Source organism: Thermobia domestica, chromosome 8 (genome assembly GCF_964235325.1).
Source record: "Thermobia domestica chromosome 8, izTheDome1.hap1.1, whole genome shotgun sequence".
Classification (NCBI taxonomy): domain Eukaryota; kingdom Metazoa; phylum Arthropoda; class Insecta; order Zygentoma; family Lepismatidae; genus Thermobia; species Thermobia domestica.
In genome coordinates this window covers 152,207,699-152,228,771 of record NC_137461.1, presented here as the reverse complement: position 1 = coordinate 152,228,771, position 21,073 = coordinate 152,207,699, and the positions used below count along the sequence as shown (strand labels likewise).

Genomic DNA, 21,073 nt, shown 5'->3' with positions numbered 1-21,073 from the left:
CGAAGGCAGTGTCAAAATGTCTGAACATGCCCTATGCAACCGTGTGGAAAATTATTCGCAAAGTGCTGCATTGGTATCCTTACAAGGTAACAATAAAACATCAATGGCGTGCCGCAGATGCCGATGTTTGTCCTGGAATTTTGAGGGAAGCTTCAGCTCAAAGGCATCCGTAAATCCGCCACTGATCACGGAGTATTAATAGCATTGATAATCAATGCCACGATATCAACAGGAGAGGTAATTACAGCCTTTATCAGTTAGCATCAGTAGAATCGTTTTTCTTCCACACTGCACTTACTTGGCGTTGTACAGCGGCGCCACAATTACTTCTGGTGGTGAGAATTGGAACTATTTTTGTTTTGTACACCAATCAGTGCTGCATGTTATCAAATATGTGCCAAGTTTAGTTGCATTCTGTCAATTGGTTACGTATCCAGAGTTCTCTGAACAGCGATACTTATTTTATGATAATCTGGTACATAAAGTATTCCAGGACTTCCATTTTTGCAATATCTAGCTTCTTTATGTTGCCCAAGACGACCCTTATCTATCCTGTTGCCACGAATTCTCATTTATCCTGTAAGGAATGAAGTACTCTAGCCTCAACGTGACTCGAAACATGTTCCTGAGTACACTGGGTTTTCGAACATATGACTTTTTGTTAGACATGAAACAAAAACCCAGATCTTAATTATCTTAATACCTAGCTAGATAAATATTTCAACACATGCTTAGTAATATTGAAACAAAACATGTTTATGCAAACAATTTGAAAACATATTTCAACAACGTTGCCAATATAAAGTAGTCAAAAATCAAAGAATTAAAGTTCACGCCAGTAGTAAAAACTACCCATACTTGATAAATTTCTAATTGCACTTTTATTCTAATTTGAGAATGCTTACTCCAATGAAACTATTTCTTAACATATTCATCCATGGAGTCACCAGAAAAACTAAGTCAAAGTTGAGACCTTTGAAGTACCGCTTATGCCAATAGCAAAAGTACCAACACTGCAATATATTTCTAATTGAGCTATTAATGCTAATTTGAGGAAGTTAAATCTAATAAAAATATTTAAAATATATCTGTAAATTGGCTTATGAGGAGAATTACCTCAAAGTTGTGATGAAATAAAAAATCTTAACTTGGAGGATTTTTTTCTGGTGGCTCCATGGATGGATGTTTTTGCAAATAGTTTCATTCGATTCAAGATACTCAAAGTAGTATGAAAAGAACAATTAAAAATGTATTGAAGCATGGCTACTTTTACTATTGGTATAAGTGGTACCTCAAATATTTTAACTTTGGGGCCTTTTCTCTCGTGACCCCATATACGGATATGTTTAAAGATAATTTCATTAAATTCAGCATCCTCAAATTGACATATAAAGCGCAATTAGAAATTTATCCAAGTGTGAGTACCTTTTTACTAATGGCATAATTGTTAGTTGTTTTCTGATTTTCGCTAAAATTGTCAGCTACAATTATATCAGGACTTTTTCTAATCAATTACAACCCAAGTACTGTAATCAACTAAGAGGGATAAAGTTTCTTACAATACAATAAAAAATGCGGATCCGTAGGTACGACCAAAGATCCCTAGATGCATCATCTTCCCCTATTTATGCATGGTATACTTTGGAAGTACAAGACCAGGAAGATTTGTTTACTTTTAAAACATAATTCTGGCATTCACTGTATTTCTTATTAGAAATGTTTCTAGGAAATTTCCACGAGTGTTAAACATTTATTTTTGGTTTCTTGTCCAACGTTTACTTTTATATACTATTCTTTCAACATCATTTTAAAAACAGGGAGAAATCATTGTTTTGTTTTACCTTTTCTTACTCATTATACAGAAATGCAACATATCTCTTTTGTTGTAATAAAAAAATCTGCTAACCAAATAGAAATTATTATACTTATAACAATATTATTATTTTAATTGTATGCTTGTAAGTCAGTAAAAAGTACTTAACAACCAGTAGTAACTAATGTTCAGTCAATTTACCTTTAAGATTGGCACCATCGTCTGAATTACCAAGCGAGATAAATATTTCGAGTGACGCAACCCCATATTCATACAATCACAAATACTAACTGTACCAGATATTTGTGTCTTCTGTTGTTGAACATTGTATTCCATTATAGTGTATGCTGAGCGAACTAACAATTCACTATCAATTATACTTGGTTCAAACCATCCTAATGAAATAAATTGAAAAGTATCATTACAAATCATATTTCGTTACTTCAAGAGCTTAAATATAAATGATATTTGTAAATGCGACCAATAAATTATGATTTCATTCTGGGCATGATTCGTAACTTATGCGTTATTAATTGTCCTACTTACGGATATTTTCGACTGTTTACTGTTGTCACGAAATTAATAGATAGAGCATTACCAGATTTAGTTATCGACTTCAAGACGTTCATCACATTTTTTCGATAACCATCTCAAGAATCAGGTAGTACGTCAGTGATATTTGAGGAAATACGTGGTGTCACTACGATAGAAACGTTTTGGTGAAATTATTTTTAGTGAAAGTAATGTAATTTTAAAAACAAATTCGTACAATTTACCCGAAGATAGCTGAACATGTTTTATGCTATTATAATAAGAAAAGAAGGGAATTTTTAAGTATTGTATTTTCTGACTTAAGAAACTACCTAGGTATGCATATTGAAGTATCACATTGAATAATTATGCTGCTCTCGTACATTTTTATTAATATGTTATACATTTGAAACGCTGTTAGATAGATTTAGATATCTTCAATAAACGACGAAGTTAGTCGTATTCTCATGACGACATCTAGTAAGATAACTTTTACCATAGGTTATCACTATAGTTCAACATGAAACAAAAAAATTGAATACACTTTACCGTTCAGTGTTTTATCTTCTACCACAGTTATTACTTTTCTATATGATTATGTGTTATGAGATTAGGTACGCTTATGGCATGAATATTTTTAAAATAATTAGGATCTTAACCGTAGAATTAGAATAGAAATAGATGTACACATACACATGCAACATTCATTGCTTTTGGTTACTTATTCGGTAACCATATAACTTTAAACGTCGAAACATTCTATTTTAGTATTCGCCATACATATAATACATTCAAGGATTGATGTTCCATTTAAAGCAATATATTTAGGAAGTAGTTAAAAACACATAAATATCATAACTCATTTCATAAATAATAAATAATTTTAAAATGATAAAATTAAACTAATTTTCAAACTATTTTTTTCATCGGACTCATTTCGGTCTATTAAATAACTCTCATTTTACTACCTTGTTTAATGTATTCTCAATGAAATCTTAATAAACTCTGTGCTTATACCTAGGTAATACTTATGAAATGATGCTTCTTTAATATATCTCAATATTGCGAACATTTTTTTCATTTACTTCTATTCCTATTTCATACCCAGTAATAGGTGTTCAAAGGTAAAAAAAGCGACACTCGGGATAATGAAATCTCATGAGATTCATGTAGGGAAGCCGAAAAAAGTAATAAATTATTCGTAAGAGAAAACATGAATATTCTTCTTATTATTCTTTGATATAATTGAGATCGTAATTAGTACTTCTTGCAACAATTTACTAAGTTTAGAATTCTTGTTTTCGAAAAAAGGTTCCATGGAGGCAAGCAATCACGAAACGAGTTTGGGTATCATGTTGAGAACAGAAGGTTTTATATCTTACATTCTATTCTAAGGATCTGAATAAGTATCCGTGAATATGGAGAATACGCTAGAACTTTCAATACTAAGTGCCTATTTTATTCTTCGATAAGTTTTGGAGAATATGGATTTGCATTATTCTGCTGCAGTTCTACTTGTTCTCGAGTCACAAGCGCAGGACGCTTGCATAACAATGCTTGTTGCACTCACTATGATTATTCATAATAGATGAGCGCTGGGATAGTATGACCCTGTTCCCAGGGTTTATAATGACTAGTTGCATGAATATCCCGCTAAACAAACATAACTTTTAAGGACGAAGTTCATCTTCGAGTAATTGAATTGGACTTGATTTGATGAAAGTAACTATTTCCTGCATTTAATAATTTTATACAGCACCATTTTCGTCACTAGTTATCTGGTGTTCTATAAGGGGTTAATTTTGTTGTCTGGTCAACAGTGAATCGCAAATTGTCCACTTTTGTGCTTTACTGTTTTCTGACAGTCAGGCGGTACACACATAACCTGATTATGAAACTTGATAAACTGCTGTGTTCTTTTACAATTCACCATCATATTTAATGGCTCTATTAATTGTTTTAAGGTTTGTTCGTATGTTACTCAAGGAGAGACTTCAAAGCATTATGATCAAGAGCGTTCTAATAAAATGTCCAATACTTACAAATCATAAACAATAGGAAATAAAAGGGTAAAACAGAAAAGTGAGATAGGAAATAGACAAATGCAGCATCAAAAGGAGCGCTTTGCTTTCAACAATATCTTGGGGCGCTGGGAGCACCGGAAAACTTTTAGTAGCAAAGTACGTAAATTTTTAAATCATTAAAACGATCATGAAAAAAAAATTAGGATACCATTTTATGAATTAGCCATACCATTATTTAATTGTAAATTCTTGCACATTAAAATAAATTATTATGTGATTATAAATCATGAACAGGTGGACATCAAAAGATAAAATTAAAATGTTGCGTTGCGTACATGCGTTTGTTCTTCACGTTCTCATATTCTTATGGCGATCTATCCAATTTGATATAATACCGTCTATCAACTTATTTATTCTATGCATTAGTGTTATATTTCGATTGGAAAGTACTTTTTAATATTTAATTAAATTTTCAAAATAGTATTTGGAGCGGAATTGTGCTTGATTCTGCTTGCATATTTTGTTTTCAAATTGCAGAAGAAAAATTTAACATTTGTGTGGGGTATCCATATGCATTTTTGGTGAAAAGTTTTATTTCTTTTTTGAAGACACATAGAACTCATGCAATTAATGGTGATTATGTACGTATTTTGTGTATCATATTTCTTTGTCAGAAGTCACATTGATATCTCTAGCCGGATCCATAGCTGATGTTCAGTGATTTGTATTTATGAATTCATGGGTTCTCTTTCCTTGCTGTGAAAAGAAACTGTGTGTCTGTATATGCATTTTCATCCTTTACGAATATTGAAGTACTCCGAATTCTCATTTCAGGAATGGAAGTTAGGTTCTTCATACATTACTATCCTTGTTAGATAATCTTAATTAAGCCTAGAATTAGAATATGTAAATTGTTTTCAAGGTTTATCTAGATATTCAGATGGCGAATCATAAGCACAATCCAAAGAATGGATTATGGTACTTGATTTTGATACTTCAAAGAACTCAGATGCCGAGATAATCCTATTCCTATTTTGTAAGTCTTTAGTGCAAGACATAATTTCCACTAGTACTATTGATTTGAAGAACATGGTGTGGAAATCTTTTAGTCTGGTACAAGAATCAGATGATGCAAAGTTATTGACTTGTGAAGATCTACCGTTCAAGATTCAGTAACTTTAAACATAATAGAGTACCTCAAATATGTTCCAACTCTTGAAATACTTTTGTACATCGCGGAACAAAATTAATCCTGTACCAAACAGGGATATAATAACATTTTTACAATAACGAAGAATTTTAATAATTGCATCTGTATTAGTTATTTAATAGCCGTCACCAGATGCTATCGAAATATCAGGTTTCGGCATACAACAGTGAGTGAAGTTATCGCAAGCAAGTGGTTGTCAGAGATGCAGTTATTGAGTTGTGAAGATCTACCGTTCAAGATTCAGTAACTTTAAACATAATAGAGTACCTCAAATATGTTCCAACTGTTGAAATGCATTTGCACATCGTGGAACAAAAATTAATCCTGTATCAAACAGGAATATAATAACATTTTTACAATAACGAAGAATTTTAATAACTGCATCTGTATTAGTTATTTAGTAGCCGTCATCAGATGTTATCGAAATATCATATTTCGACATACAACAGTGAGTAAAGTTATCGCAAGCAAGTGTGTTACCAAGTGGTTGGCAAGTGTGTGCCAGCGAGAGCTTGTGTGTTACCAAGTGGTTGTCAGAGATATGCGTATTTCAACGATAATGTAACATTTGTTTCACATACATGGAATTCATGTGTCGAATTTTATATATAAACTTTATTAAAAAATATTACGTGTACGTTTACATTTTTGGGGTAAAGAATAATCGGCACCTTACAAATAAATTATTCCAACGAAATAAGACTGAAATGGACAGTCCAAAGCAATGCAATACTTAAAAAATTTCAAATAGAGCCGTAAAGATTACGTTTTATGTTATTTCCGGAATCCGAAATTTGAAACAAAATTAAAAAAATCATCATTCGATTGTTGTTACTACTTTTGCTACTTTTTTTATAACCAGAGAAAAAGAAACAATAACTTTACAAAGAAAAAAAAGATCGTGACTAATAAAGCGGGATACTAAAATTAGCTTATTATTACTATTTAAATAATGGTATTACAAGCTTTCAACAACTAGGGATACTGTTGTAATATAAATTTTGAACTATGGAGTTATGGAATCCAATGACCCAAACCGTCTCCTTTCGTATATTGACTCCTTTCGGATAAATAGAAAAGGAAAACCTCAGTTAAGAAATAAAGTCAGAAAATACCCAGGACGCTGTCTCAAATGGCGCTCCCATATACGAAGCCTTGTTATATTGTATTATTTAGATTCTGTAAAAGTCATTGACATTTAGCTTCAGTATAGAAAATCATAAATAAACATTAGCTGACCTCTTATCGCCTTTATTTGATTTTTTTTTAAAAAAATGAGAAAGTGAAACATTTTTATAGTTCTTGCAATAATCGACATGCTTACATAATTTGGTGAATATCTCTATAGCTTTTATAATGGCAGTCTGTCTTTATAACATCGTAACAACCAAAGGAAACAAGAATTACATATGCATTCCACACTATTAACATCTCAAAGTATAGTAAATTTATTTATACAAGCGTGATCAGCCTTTTGTGCAATATATTTCAGTGTATTACAGTGTGAATATTAAGAATGTAATATGTTCTAAAATAGGAGAAGTTAATTTTATACGTATATATTTCTCGATAATAATTTGCTAAAAGGAATGCAACTGTGAATTTTCATCGCTATGATCTACAAATCTAAAAAAAATCATTGGTTAATTTAAAGAATTTGCATAGGTGGCCTGTTACGTCATTCCCCACGATAAAGTCCTTAGTACATGATGCTATAAACGTTTACTGACGCATTATATTTAAGCTATCCATTATGCTGTCAAACCAAATCACTATAGATAACTTAAGAAGTCCAATTTAGCAATGCGTTCTCTTATTTCTGTCCCCGGAACTTGTTACAATAAGAAGCCCGAAGAAAAATCTTCAACAATCTGGTGTCTCGAAAACTTCCTCCAAATTTATAAATTTAATTTACTGACCTTTATCTGTTGTTAAATTCTAGCAGATATTGCCTTTATATCAATACCTGGAGCCTGGTAGGTACATCGGAAATCTGACTCAAGTGTCTCAAATTATATCCTTAATTTCGAATACAAAATAGAACTTCACTCAAGCGTTGTTAGGCGATAATACAATATTTATTATTTTTTTCTTCTAAATTATATTTATTATTAAATCTTTTCTTCTTCCTTTACCTAAATTATTAGAATGAAATAGATTACAGTTACTTCTCTTCTCCTCAAACTTATTAGATAACTAGATATCTGATTTATTTTCTTCAGGTTTTATATAACATCAATAATAATAGTACAACGGATAATAAATATCATTTATAAAGATAAATTACTCTTTTCTTCCTCTTATTTGCAATAGAAGTATTAATATATTTTGCAGTCGACTTCAACTTTTATGGACAAGTCAACTCCATAAAGTGTTCCGACTTTCTATTTATCTGCACATTAAATCACCGGTGCAGATCAGAATTAGTACAACCAAACTTAATAAGAATAAGAAAAATGGTAATAAGGAACAGAAAAAAACACAATTTTAAACAAAATTAACACAATACACACAGCAATGTAACACGGTCAAAGTGATCTGTTAAATTTTTTCCCGGGCACCTGAAAAAAAATATTTAAAATTATTTTTTTTACTTAAAATCTTTCAGTAACTCTTCTCGCTTTTCTTCTGAACAATCAAATAACTTAATGTTCGTAAAATTTTGTTTCGGTACTTCTTTACCTTTTAAATCTTTAAGTTCCACATTATTGTGGTTAACTTTGATCACTATATAGGGTCCAGTATACGTGGGCAGATATTTATGAATTATTTTGTTGTAAGCGTCAGATAATGGATGCGTTTTTACCATTACCAAATTTCCTTCGCTGATTGTAATCACAGAGTGTGGTTTCTTTCCACTTCTTTTCAACCGTTTAGTTGAGGTTCTAGGTTCGATCTGTAGGTATTGATTCTTCATATCTATTTGCTTTCCTCAGGTGGCCAAGGAAAATTCTCCTTAAATTTGTCGCTAGCTGAATATGAAAGAAACAATTCTGCCGGGGTACATCCTCTGCTACTATTGTACGAGTGGTTAATCAAATCTTGGGCTAGCTTCAAGCTATCCTTCCATTTAGTATGGTTATTATGACACATCAACCGGATAATTCTGTTTAGCTCTCTATGCGTACGCTCCACTATACCATTTGCTTTTGGGTTGTACGGAGTGGTCATTATGTGTTTAATATTACGTTTGTCACAGAATAGTCTCCACAGTTTCGAAACGAACTGAGATCCTTTATCAGATATAATGTATGTAGGATATGGGAGAATACAGAAATATTCTTTCTCTAACGTTTTGATAATCTCAGATGTGGTAGCCGATTTCAGTGGGAAGTAGCAGACAAAACGTGTATATACATCTACTATTGATAAAATGTAATAATATCCATAGCTACAGGGTAACTTCCCTACCAAATCGATGCATAATTTCTGGTGAGGTTTATCTGCGTCAATGTGAATATCATCTCTAGCAATGACCCGGTTAGTGAATTTAGTTTTGGCGCATACATCACAATTTTTGATGTGTTTCATGAAAGACTGTTTCTGCTTCTTCCAGAAAAATAATTTTCTTACGGCAGATAAACATTTACTCACTCCAAAATGGCCAGTCTCATGTACTGTTTGTACTACCTTATTAATAAGATTTTCTGGAATTACTAACAACCATTTATTATTGTATTTTCTATCTTTCACAAAGAGAAAATCATTATATAATCGAACATTACTCTCGTTGGGATCGGATTTTAACTTATCAACTAATTTTTGACTATAATTATCATTATTCTGATAATTCCTAAGTTCATCTTGACTTAGCCATTCATCGTTCATAATAAAATTAATTTGACAAGTAACTTCTTCTTCCGGTATTTCGGGGGCATTCCTGCTCAAAATATCAGCAATTTTGTTCTCTGTGCCCTTTATATGCTCAAACGAGAAATCGAACCTCTGAAGTTTCAACAGAAGTTTAGTTGTCCTTGCATCTAAATTTTGCAGTGTGAACGCATAGGTGACAGCCTTATTATCGCAATGAACCACCGTGTGTCTACCTAAAATATAGTATGAAAAATGTTCACAGAGAAATAATACTGCTGCCAATTCTAACTGAAAAATGGAATATGATATCTCATAGGATTTTAGTCTTCTAGTGGCATAACCAATGACCACAAATTCTTCATTTTCGTCATCATATTGTGATAGATATCCAGCTAAATTTTCGAAAGTCGCATCTGAAAACAGATGAAATATCTTTTCAAAATTTGGCTGACTCAATGCAGGAGGTTCACATAACAATAATTTGAGATTCTCAAACAGTTCTAGAAGTTCTGGACTAAGTTGGAACTTTACATCTTTTTTCAACATATTATAGAATGGTCCGGTTAACGCTGCAAAATCCGGGATGAACTTTCGTCTCCACGATAGGATTCCAAGAAATGATTTTAATTTTCTTTTGGTCTTCGGAACTGGAAAATAACGGATAGCTTCGTTATGTTTTGGATTGGGTTTGATTGTTTGACCATTAACCACATGTCCCAGAAATAAAATTTCTGATTGAAGAAAATGACACTTCTTAAAGTTTAACGAAAAATTTCCCGCTGTTAAAATTTTGAACGTTTTCTCCAGATGAACAAAATGTTCTTCCATATTTGAGCTAAAACACATTAGATCATCTAGGTAAACTACAATGAACTCTCTGGTGTCCAAACCAAAATAGCTGTTCATCACATTTTGGAAAATCGAAGGCGACGACTTTAAACCCATGGGTAGCCGGCAAAGGACGAACTGTCGGCCTAAATATACAAAGCTTGTACATTCGTAAGAATCTGGATGTAATTGAATTCCATAATATCCCATGGTAGCGTCCATTGAACTAAATATTTTAGCCCCTGAAATACTATTTAGAATTTCTCCAATGGGTTCTACCTGAGTCTTTGGCGTGATGACTTTTTTATTTAGAAGTCGCAGATCTATAACTGGCCTAACTCCACCAGACGTTTTTCGAACACAGTGAACTGGGTTCCGATATGCACTTGGCCGTTCTTCTGCAATTCCCAGTCTAATCCATTTTTCTAATTCCTTTTGAAAGTCTTCTCTCATAGCTTGCGGGATTGGGTACAACTTCCCTATTACAGGTTCTCGGTCTACTAATTCGATCTTATATGGTTCACACTTGATTAATCTTGGATACTCACTCTAAAGGTGTTTGTACTTCAACAAAAGAGTTAATAATTTATCTTTTATATCATCATCTAGATCGTCCCGTTCCTTTACATAATTTCGTATTTCGATTTCCGATATTTCTCCATTCTCTGCAGGATGATCTCCGTACATATCATTAATTTCACAATTGTTGTTCAGTTTTATAGATAATACTTTAGGATAAACGATATCTATAACTATATCTTCTCCGTTGTTATCTCTCAAGTATATTTTCTTCTTTTCGCTGTCTAACTTGGTATCAAATTTTATAAAAAATGGGGATCCCAATAATAAATCAGCTGTCATGTCCTTAACAACAAAAATTGGTACATCAAATAAATTGTTCTGTATTTTGAGTGTTAAGGTTTGAAAACCCTTCACATTAAATTGATCCTTTCCTGCAAATGCTTTTAAATTGAAAGTTGGTACCGGTTTTAACTTAGCAGATGGGAAAATTTCTTGAATATTCTTCCATACTTTATAATTTAACAAATTTACTTCAGCGCCTGTATCTAACACACAATTTATCTGTTGCCCTCCTATTTCACAATCGATTGTTGGCGCAGAAAATATTTCATACATATTATAATTTTTATCCTCAGTCTCCTCTCGTAACACAAAACGTGCATAGAATTTTATTGCTTTAGTTTCATCATTATCATCTAATTTTGATTCGGCTGAGGAGAGAAAACCTAATGAGCAGACACCATTATCTCCCCTTAAGGGTGACTGCTTGGTAAGTTTTCCGAATAGTTATCGGATGCAAAACCTTTGTTAGTAGGAGTATAATTTAATCCTATTGGCGTTACTCCTACTGTGGAATACGGAGGATTCAGCACCGATGTCACTGATGTCATTACAGGATTGTTCATTGGAGTAAGTTGCGGAGTTGAAACGCAAACAGTAATCGGAATATAGGGGTTATACGCTCCTTTGGGGACATACAAAGGAGGAGGTAAAGGTGGAGGTAAACCTCTTCCATAGTCTGTAATCACTGTAGCTTCGGATGAATTTCTGCTATAATTATCTTTTTGTATCCAGCCTCTACTATTCTGTCGGCCTCTCCACCCTCTGTTGTTTATCGGTTGTCTTCTTCTTCCATTATTATTTCTATTATTGATTCCTTCACTCCATTGCGGCAATCTACTCTCTGGGAAAATATTTTTTCTATTCCCATTTACTTCCGAAACGGGCTCAGTCTGCACCGAATGATCAATCTTCGTTCTTTTCGCTTGATCAAGCCTTATTTGTCTTATATTCGGTCGTTTTCCCTGGAATCTATTCCCTATAGGGCTATCATTCACATTCGTTGGATGACATTCCAAATCCGCTAAACGTAGCGTCAATTCCTGTATGGTGTTGATTGATCCCAACTTTAGAATTCTAGCCTCTTCGGTTGGTAAGCAATCTATAATGAGGTCCTTTAATTCTTGGTCACATGGAGAACTGACTATAGAGTGGTAATTATCAATTATGTGCCATACGAAATCCAACAACGAAGAATATTTAGTCTTATCATAACGAAGTGAGTATAATTTTCTCTTTTGGGCCCTCTCTATTCTAGGAGATACGTATTGTGCCTTGAACAAAGTTACAAAATTTTCAAAAGTTTGAATTTGGTCCACAACACTTCTGTACCATGATTTGGCTGACTTTTCCAGACATTTGGATACTATAAACAATTTTTCCTTATCATGTAAATTGAACATATCCATGGTTTGTAACAAATCTTCGAGAAAATTTCTTGCTTCCGTCATCCTTCCACTAAATCGAGGGAAATCCTTCAAATCTCTGAAATAAGATCTCGGCTGCATATTACTAGTAATTAAATCTCGTTCCGGAGAAATAGTAATATTCCTAATACCTACTAATCCATTATCACCTAATTTAGTTTGTGTTTCTCTTCCAGTTCGTTCATCAAAGTCATCCCTACTACAGCTACATCGCTTCGAAGTATTAATTTTGTATATTCTTTCTTTATTCTTAGTATCCTTTTTTCTACTGCCATCAAAATTTAATCTAATATCTTCACCCTCCGAATTAGAAGCAGAGTATATTTCTTTAACTCTAGTCTCTAATTCCACATCTGTATCAGTATCTGACACATCTTCTTTTCCCCTTATAGGTATCCGGGACTCAATTCCACTTTCATTTGGTTTCATATTAGAACTAGATCCAGTTACTCCAACCTCACCTAGATTCCTAGGAATAGTCTTGAAAACTCTTTCATCTGTATTCTTAAACTTTTCTACTCTTTTTCTTTTCTCTATATTACTTATGTCCTTACCTAAGTTTTCAGAATCTTCTCTTTCATGATGCAACAACTTTTCATTTAATTGTTGATGCAAATCTTGTTCAATTCTCTTCACATTTTCACGAATTAAATTTTCATTTGTTCTTTGAATATCAGTAAATCTCTCATTCATCTTTTCTTCCAAAGTTTTATTGCGCTCGCGACATTCAACATCGATTGTTTCTACCTTTCGCGTTATTTCACCTACCGTTTCTTGAACATTCACAGTTGCTTCCTGCACAGATTTTAGATCTCGTGTATAATTAGATTTAAGTTCACCTACATCTGCTGTAACTACATTAATTCGCATATCAGTAGTATCTTGCAAAGACTTAATCTCCGCCTTAACATTAGAGATATCTACTGTTAACGAACTAAACCTATCGTTTAACAGTTCCATCTCGGATGACAATTTACTACTAAAATAGTTAGTAAGCTCATCCTTCATCTCGGATATATTATTTACAAACTTATTTTCCATTTCAGATATATTACCGGACAATTCACTCTTTATACCCGACATATTATTTACAAATTTATTTTCCATTTCGGACATAGTACCCGATAATTCACTATTCATATCCGACATATTATTTACAAATTTATTTTCCATTTCGGACATACTACCCGCTAATTCATTTTTCATCTCTGAGATCTTATCTGTGAACTTATCAGTTAACTCCAACATTAGAGTACGCAGCAGCTCATATCCGGGTTCCACTCGCACCTCAGTTATATGTTTATCAGCGGTACTATCACTTTGTTCCTGTGGAACGTTACCATTACTATTGTTTTCCGCTGTCGTTGAATCGCTTCCGTCTTCACCTTCACCTAACATTGCCCGTTCGATAGCCACATCATCATCTATTTCCAACGCACAACATTGTGGGCAAAACCAGTCTTGTCCTTCCCGAACTATTTTGTCAATTGTGGTTGGTAATAACCTCATACACCTCGTATGATACCATCTAACACATTGCACACAATTCACAAGTTGTGTGTAACCCTTAGTTTTTCTCTTTCTACAACAATTGCTGACGTCGGGATCAATATTGTCCACTTCAAGATCAACAAATCTTTTCATCGTATTCATATTTCATAAATTAGCATCATGTACTTCGGATTCACCGTGGGAGTCTACATACCACCTACGCAAATTCTATAATCTGCTTTATTATTCCCAAATAATATCAATTAAGGAAAACAAGGCTTCGCTACAGGTCACGACCATCTAAAACAAAATCCTGGCTGGGTCGCCAATGAAACAAAATAAAAAAAATCATCATTCGATTGTTGTTACTACTTTTGCTACTTTTTTTATAACCAGAGAAAAAGAAACAATAACTTTACAAAGAAAAAAAAGATCGTGACTAATAAAGCGGGATACTAAAATTAGCTTATTATTACTATTTAAATAATGGTATTACAAGCTTTCAACAACTAGGGATACTGTTGTAATATAAATTTTGAACTATGGAGTTATGGAATCCAATGACCCAAACCGTCTCCTTTCGTATATTGACTCCTTTCGGATAAATAGAAAAGGAAAACCTCAGTTAAGAAATAAAGTCAGAAAATACCCAGGACGCTGTCTCAAATGGCGCTCCCATATACGAAGCCTTGTTATATTGTATTATTTAGATTCTGTAAAAGTCATTGACATTTAGCTTCAGTATAGAAAATCATAAATAAACATTAGCTGACCTCTTATCGCCTTTATTTGATTTTTTTTAAAAAAATGAGAAAGTGAAACATTTTTATAGTTCTTGCAATAATCGACATGCTTACATAATTTGGTGAATATCTCTATAGCTTTTATAATGGCAGTCTGTCTTTATAACATCGTAACAACCAAAGGAAACAAGAATTACATATGCATTCCACACTATTAACATCTCAAAGTATAGTAAATTTATTTATACAAGCGTGATCAGCCTTTTGTGCAATATATTTCAGTGTATTACAGTGTGAATATTAAGAATGTAATATGTTCTAAAATAGGAGAAGTTAATGTTATACGTATATATTTCTCGATAATAATTTGCTAAAAGGAATGCAACTGTGAATTTTCATCGCTATGATCTACAAATCTAAAAAAAAAATCATTGGTTAATTTAAAGAATTTGCATAGGTGGCCTGTTACGTCATTCCCCACGATAAAGTCCTTAGTACATGATGCTATAAACGTTTACTGACGCATTATATTTAAGCTATCCATTATGCTGTCAAACCAAATCACTATAGATAACTTAAGAAGTCCAATTTAGCAATGCGTTCTCTTATTTCTGTCCCCGGAACTTGTTACAATAAGAAGCCCGAAGAAAAATCTTCAACAATCTGGTGTCTCGAAAACTTCCTCCAAATTTATAAATTTAATTTACTGACCTTTATCTGTTGTTAAATTCTAGCAGATATTGCCTTTATATCAATACCTGGAGCCTGGTAGGTACATCGGAAATCTGACTCAAGTGTCTCAAATTATATCCTTAATTTCGAATACAAAATAGAACTTCACTCAAGCGTTGTTAGGCGATAATACAATATTTATTATTTTTTTCTTCTAAATTATATTTATTATTAAATCTTTTCTTCTTCCTTTACCTAAATTATTAGAATGAAATAGATTACAGTTACTTCTCTTCTCCTCAAACTTATTAGATAACTAGATATCTGATTTATTTTCTTCAGGTTTTATATAACATCAATAATAATAGTACAACGGATAATAAATATCATTTATAAAGATAAATTACTCTTTTCTTCCTCTTATTTGCAATAGAAGTATTAATATATTTTGCAGTCGACTTCAACTTTTATGGACAAGTCAACTCCATAAAGTGTTCCGACTTTCTATTTATCTGCACATTAAATCACCGGTGCAGATCAGAATTAGTACAACCAAACTTAATAAGAATAAGAAAAATGGTAATAAGGAACAGAAAAAAACACAATTTTAAACAAAATTAACACAATACACACAGCAATGTAACACGGTCAAAGTGATCTGTTAAATTTTTTCCCGGGCACCTGAAAAAAAAATATTTAAAATTATTTTTTTTACTTAAAATCTTTCAGTAACTCTTCTCGCTTTTCTTCTGAACAATCAAATAACTTAATGTTCGTAAAATTTTGTTTCGGTACTTCTTTACCTTTTAAATCTTTAAGTTCCACATTATTGTGGTTAACTTTGATCACTATATAGGGTCCAGTATACGTGGGCAGATATTTATGAATTATTTTGTTGTAAGCGTCAGATAATGGATGCGTTTTTACCATTACCAAATTTCCTTCGCTGATTGTAATCACAGAGTGTGGTTTCTTTCCACTTCTTTTCAACCGTTTAGTTGAGGTTCTAGGTTCGATCTGTAGGTATTGATTCTTCATATCTATTTGCTTTCCTCAGGTGGCCAAGGAAAATTCTCCTTAAATTTGTCGCTAGCTGAATATGAAAGAAACAATTCTGCCGGGGTACATCCTCTGCTACTATTGTACGAGTGGTTAATCAAATCTTGGGCTAGCTTCAAGCTATCCTTCCATTTAGTATGGTTATTATGACACATCAACCGGATAATTCTGTTTAGCTCTCTATGCGTACGCTCCACTATACCATTTGCTTTTGGGTTGTACGGAGTGGTCATTATGTGTTTAATATTACGTTTGTCACAGAATAGTCTCCACAGTTTCGAAACGAACTGAGATCCTTTATCAGATATAATGTATGTAGGATATGGGAGAATACAGAAATATTCTTTCTCTAACGTTTTGATAATCTCAGATGTGGTAGCCGATTTCAGTGGGAAGTAGCAGACAAAACGTGTATATACATCTACTATTGATAAAATGTAATAATATCCATAGCTACAGGGTAACTTCCCTACCAAATCGATGCATAATTTCTGGTGAGGTTTATCTGCGTCAATGTGAATATCATCTCTAGCAATGACCCGGTTAGTGAATTTAGTTTTGGCGCATACATCACAATTTTTGATGTGTTTCATGAAAGACTGTTTCTGCTTCTTCCAGAAAAATAATTTTCTTACGGCAGATAAACATTTACTCACTCCAAAATGGCCAGTCTCATGTACTGTTTGTACTACCTTATTAATAAGATTTTCTGGAATTACTAACAACCATTTATTATTGTATTTTCTATCTTTCACAAAGAGAAAATCATTATATAATCGAACATTACTCTCGTTGGGATCGGATTTTAACTTATCAACTAATTTTTGACTATAATTATCATTATTCTGATAATTCCTAAGTTCATCTTGACTTAGCCATTCATCGTTCATAATAAAATTAATTTGACAAGTAACTTCTTCTTCCGGTATTTCGGGGGCATTCCTGCTCAAAATATCAGCAATTTTGTTCTCTGTGCCCTTTATATGCTCAAACGAGAAATCGAACCTCTGAAGTTTCAACAGAAGTTTAGTTGTCCTTGCATCTAAATTTTGCAGTGTGAACGCATAGGTGACAGCCTTATTATCGCAATGAACCACCGTGTGTCTACCTAAAATATAGTATGAAAAATGTTCACAGAGAAATAATACTGCTGCCAATTCTAACTGAAAAATGGAATATGATATCTCATAGGATTTTAGTCTTCTAGTGGCATAACCAATGACCACAAATTCTTCATTTTCGTCATCATATTGTGATAGATATCCAGCTAAATTTTCGAAAGTCGCATCTGAAAACAGATGAAATATCTTTTCAAAATTTGGCTGACTCAATGCAGGAGGTTCACATAACAATAATTTGAGATTCTCAAACAGTTCTAGAAGTTCTGGACTAAGTTGGAACTTTACATCTTTTTTCAACATATTATAGAATGGTCCGGTTAACGCTGCAAAATCCGGGATGAACTTTCGTCTCCACGATAGGATTCCAAGAAATGATTTTAATTTTCTTTTGGTCTTCGGAACTGGAAAATAACGGATAGCTTCGTTATGTTTTGGATTGGGTTTGATTGTTTGACCATTAACCACATGTCCCAGAAATAAAATTTCTGATTGAAGAAAATGACACTTCTTAAAGTTTAACGAAAAATTTCCCGCTGTTAAAATTTTGAACGTTTTCTCCAGATGAACAAAATGTTCTTCCATATTTGAGCTAAAACACATTAGATCATCTAGGTAAACTACAATGAACTCTCTGGTGTCCAAACCAAAATAGCTGTTCATCACATTTTGGAAAATCGAAGGCGACGACTTTAAACCCATGGGTAGCCGGCAAAGGACGAACTGTCGGCCTAAATATACAAAGCTTGTACATTCGTAAGAATCTGGATGTAATTGAATTCCATAATATCCCATGGTAGCGTCCATTGAACTAAATATTTTAGCCCCTGAAATACTATTTAGAATTTCTCCAATGGGTTCTACCTGAGTCTTTGGCGTGATGACTTTTTTATTTAGAAGTCGCAGATCTATAACTGGCCTAACTCCACCAGACGTTTTTCGAACACAGTGAACTGGGTTCCGATATGCACTTGGCCGTTCTTCTGCAATTCCCAGTCTAATCCATTTTTCTAATTCCTTTTGAAAGTCTTCTCTCATAGCTTGCGGGATTGGGTACAACTTCCCTATTACAGGTTCTCGGTCTACTAATTCGATCTTATATGGTTCACACTTGATTAATCTTGGATACTCACTCTAAAGGTGTTTGTACTTCAACAAAAGAGTTAATAATTTATCTTTTATATCATCATCTAGATCGTCCCGTTCCTTTACATAATTTCGTATTTCGATTTCCGATATTTCTCCATTCTCTGCAGGATGATCTCCGTACATATCATTAATTTCACAATTGTTGTTCAGTTTTATAGATAATACTTTAGGATAAACGATATCTATAACTATATCTTCTCCGTTGTTATCTCTCAAGTATATTTTCTTCTTTTCGCTGTCTAACTTGGTATCAAATTTTATAAAAAATGGGGATCCCAATAATAAATCAGCTGTCATGTCCTTAACAACAAAAATTGGTACATCAAATAAATTGTTCTGTATTTTGAGTGTTAAGGTTTGAAAACCCTTCACATTAAATTGATCCTTTCCTGCAAATGCTTTTAAATTGAAAGTTGGTACCGGTTTTAACTTAGCAGATGGGAAAATTTCTTGAATATTCTTCCATACTTTATAATTTAACAAATTTACTTCAGCGCCTGTATCTAACACACAATTTATCTGTTGCCCTCCTATTTCACAATCGATTGTTGGCGCAGAAAATATTTCATACATATTATAATTTTTATCCTCAGTCTCCTCTCGTAACACAAAACGTGCATAGAATTTTATTGCTTTAGTTTCATCATTATCATCTAATTTTGATTCGGCTGAGGAGAGAAAACCTAATGAGCAGACACCATTATCTCCCCTTAAGGGTGACTGCTTGGTAAGTTTTCCGAATAGTTATCGGATGCAAAACCTTTGTTAGTAGGAGTATAATTTAATCCTATTGGCGTTACTCCTACTGTGGAATACGGAGGATTCAGCACCGATGTCACTGATGTCATTACAGGATTGTTCATTGGAGTAAGTTGCGGAGTTGAAACGCAAACAGTAATCGGAATATAGGGGTTATACGCTCCTTTGGGGACATACAAAGGAGGAGGTAAAGGTGGAGGTAAACCTCTTCCATAGTCTGTAATCACTGTAGCTTCGGATGAATTTCTGCTATAATTATCTTTTTGTATCCAGCCTCTACTATTCTGTCGGCCTCTCCACCCTCTGTTGTTTATCGGTTGTCTTCTTCTTCCATTATTATTTCTATTATTGATTCCTTCACTCCATTGCGGCAATCTACTCTCTGGGAAAATATTTTTTCTATTCCCATTTACTTCCGAAACGGGCTCAGTCTGCACCGAATGATCAATCTTCGTTCTTTTCGCTTGATCAAGCCTTATTTGTCTTATATTCGGTCGTTTTCCCTGGAATCTATTCCCTATAGGGCTATCATTCACATTCGTTGGATGACATTCCAAATCCGCTAAACGTAGCGTCAATTCCTGTATGGTGTTGATTGATCCCAACTTTAGAATTCTAGCCTCTTCGGTTGGTAAGCAATCTATAATGAGGTCCTTTAATTCTTGGTCACATGGAGAACTGACTATAGAGTGGTAATTATCAATTATGTGCCATACGAAATCCAACAACGAAGAATATTTAGTCTTATCATAACGAAGTGAGTATAATTTTCTCTTTTGGGCCCTCTCTATTCTAGGAGATACGTATTGTGCCTTGAACAAAGTTACAAAATTTTCAAAAGTTTGAATTTGGTCCACAACACTTCTGTACCATGATTTGGCTGACTTTTCCAGACATTTGGATACTATAAACAATTTTTCCTTATCATGTAAATTGAACATATCCATGGTTTGTAACAAATCTTCGAGAAAATTTCTTGCTTCCGTCATCCTTCCACTAAATCGAGGGAAATCCTTCAAATCTCTGAAATAAGATCTCGGCTGCATATTACTAGTAATTAAATCTCGTTCCGGAGAAATAGTAATATTCCTAATACCTACTAATCCATTATCACCTAATTTAGTTTGTGTTTCTCTTCCAGTTCGTTCATCAAAGTCATCCCTACTACAGCTACATCGCTTCGAAGTATTAATTTTGTATATTCTTTCTTTATTCTTAGTATCCTTTTTTCTACTGCCATCAAAATTTAATCTAATATCTTCACCCTCCGAATTAGAAGCAGAGTATATTTCTTTAACTCTAGTCTCTAATTCCACATCTGTATCAGTATCTGACACATCTTCTTTTCCCCTTATAGGTATCCGGGACTCAATTCCACTTTCATTTGGTTTCATATTAGAACTAGATCCAGTTACTCCAACCTCACCTAGATTCCTAGGAATAGTCTTGAAAACTCTTTCATCTGTATTCTTAAACTTTTCTACTCTTTTTCTTTTCTCTATATTACTTATGTCCTTACCTAAGTTTTCAGAATCTTCTCTTTCATGATGCAACAACTTTTCATTTAATTGTTGA

At 33.3% G+C, this 21,073-nt stretch overlaps 1 protein-coding gene across 1 annotated transcript in view; it reads right to left on the bottom strand.

Moving 5' to 3' along the window:
• Window positions 1-21,073, bottom strand: part of LOC145691867 (alpha-tocopherol transfer protein-like) — a 265,283-nt gene that overhangs the window by 138,971 nt on the left and 105,239 nt on the right. Inside the window, exon 5 of the mRNA XM_081767176.1 lies at window positions 2,015-2,208. Within this exon, the coding sequence (XP_081623302.1) occupies window positions 2,015-2,208 (194 nt within the window). The remainder of the gene's footprint in view (window positions 1-2,014; window positions 2,209-21,073) is intronic.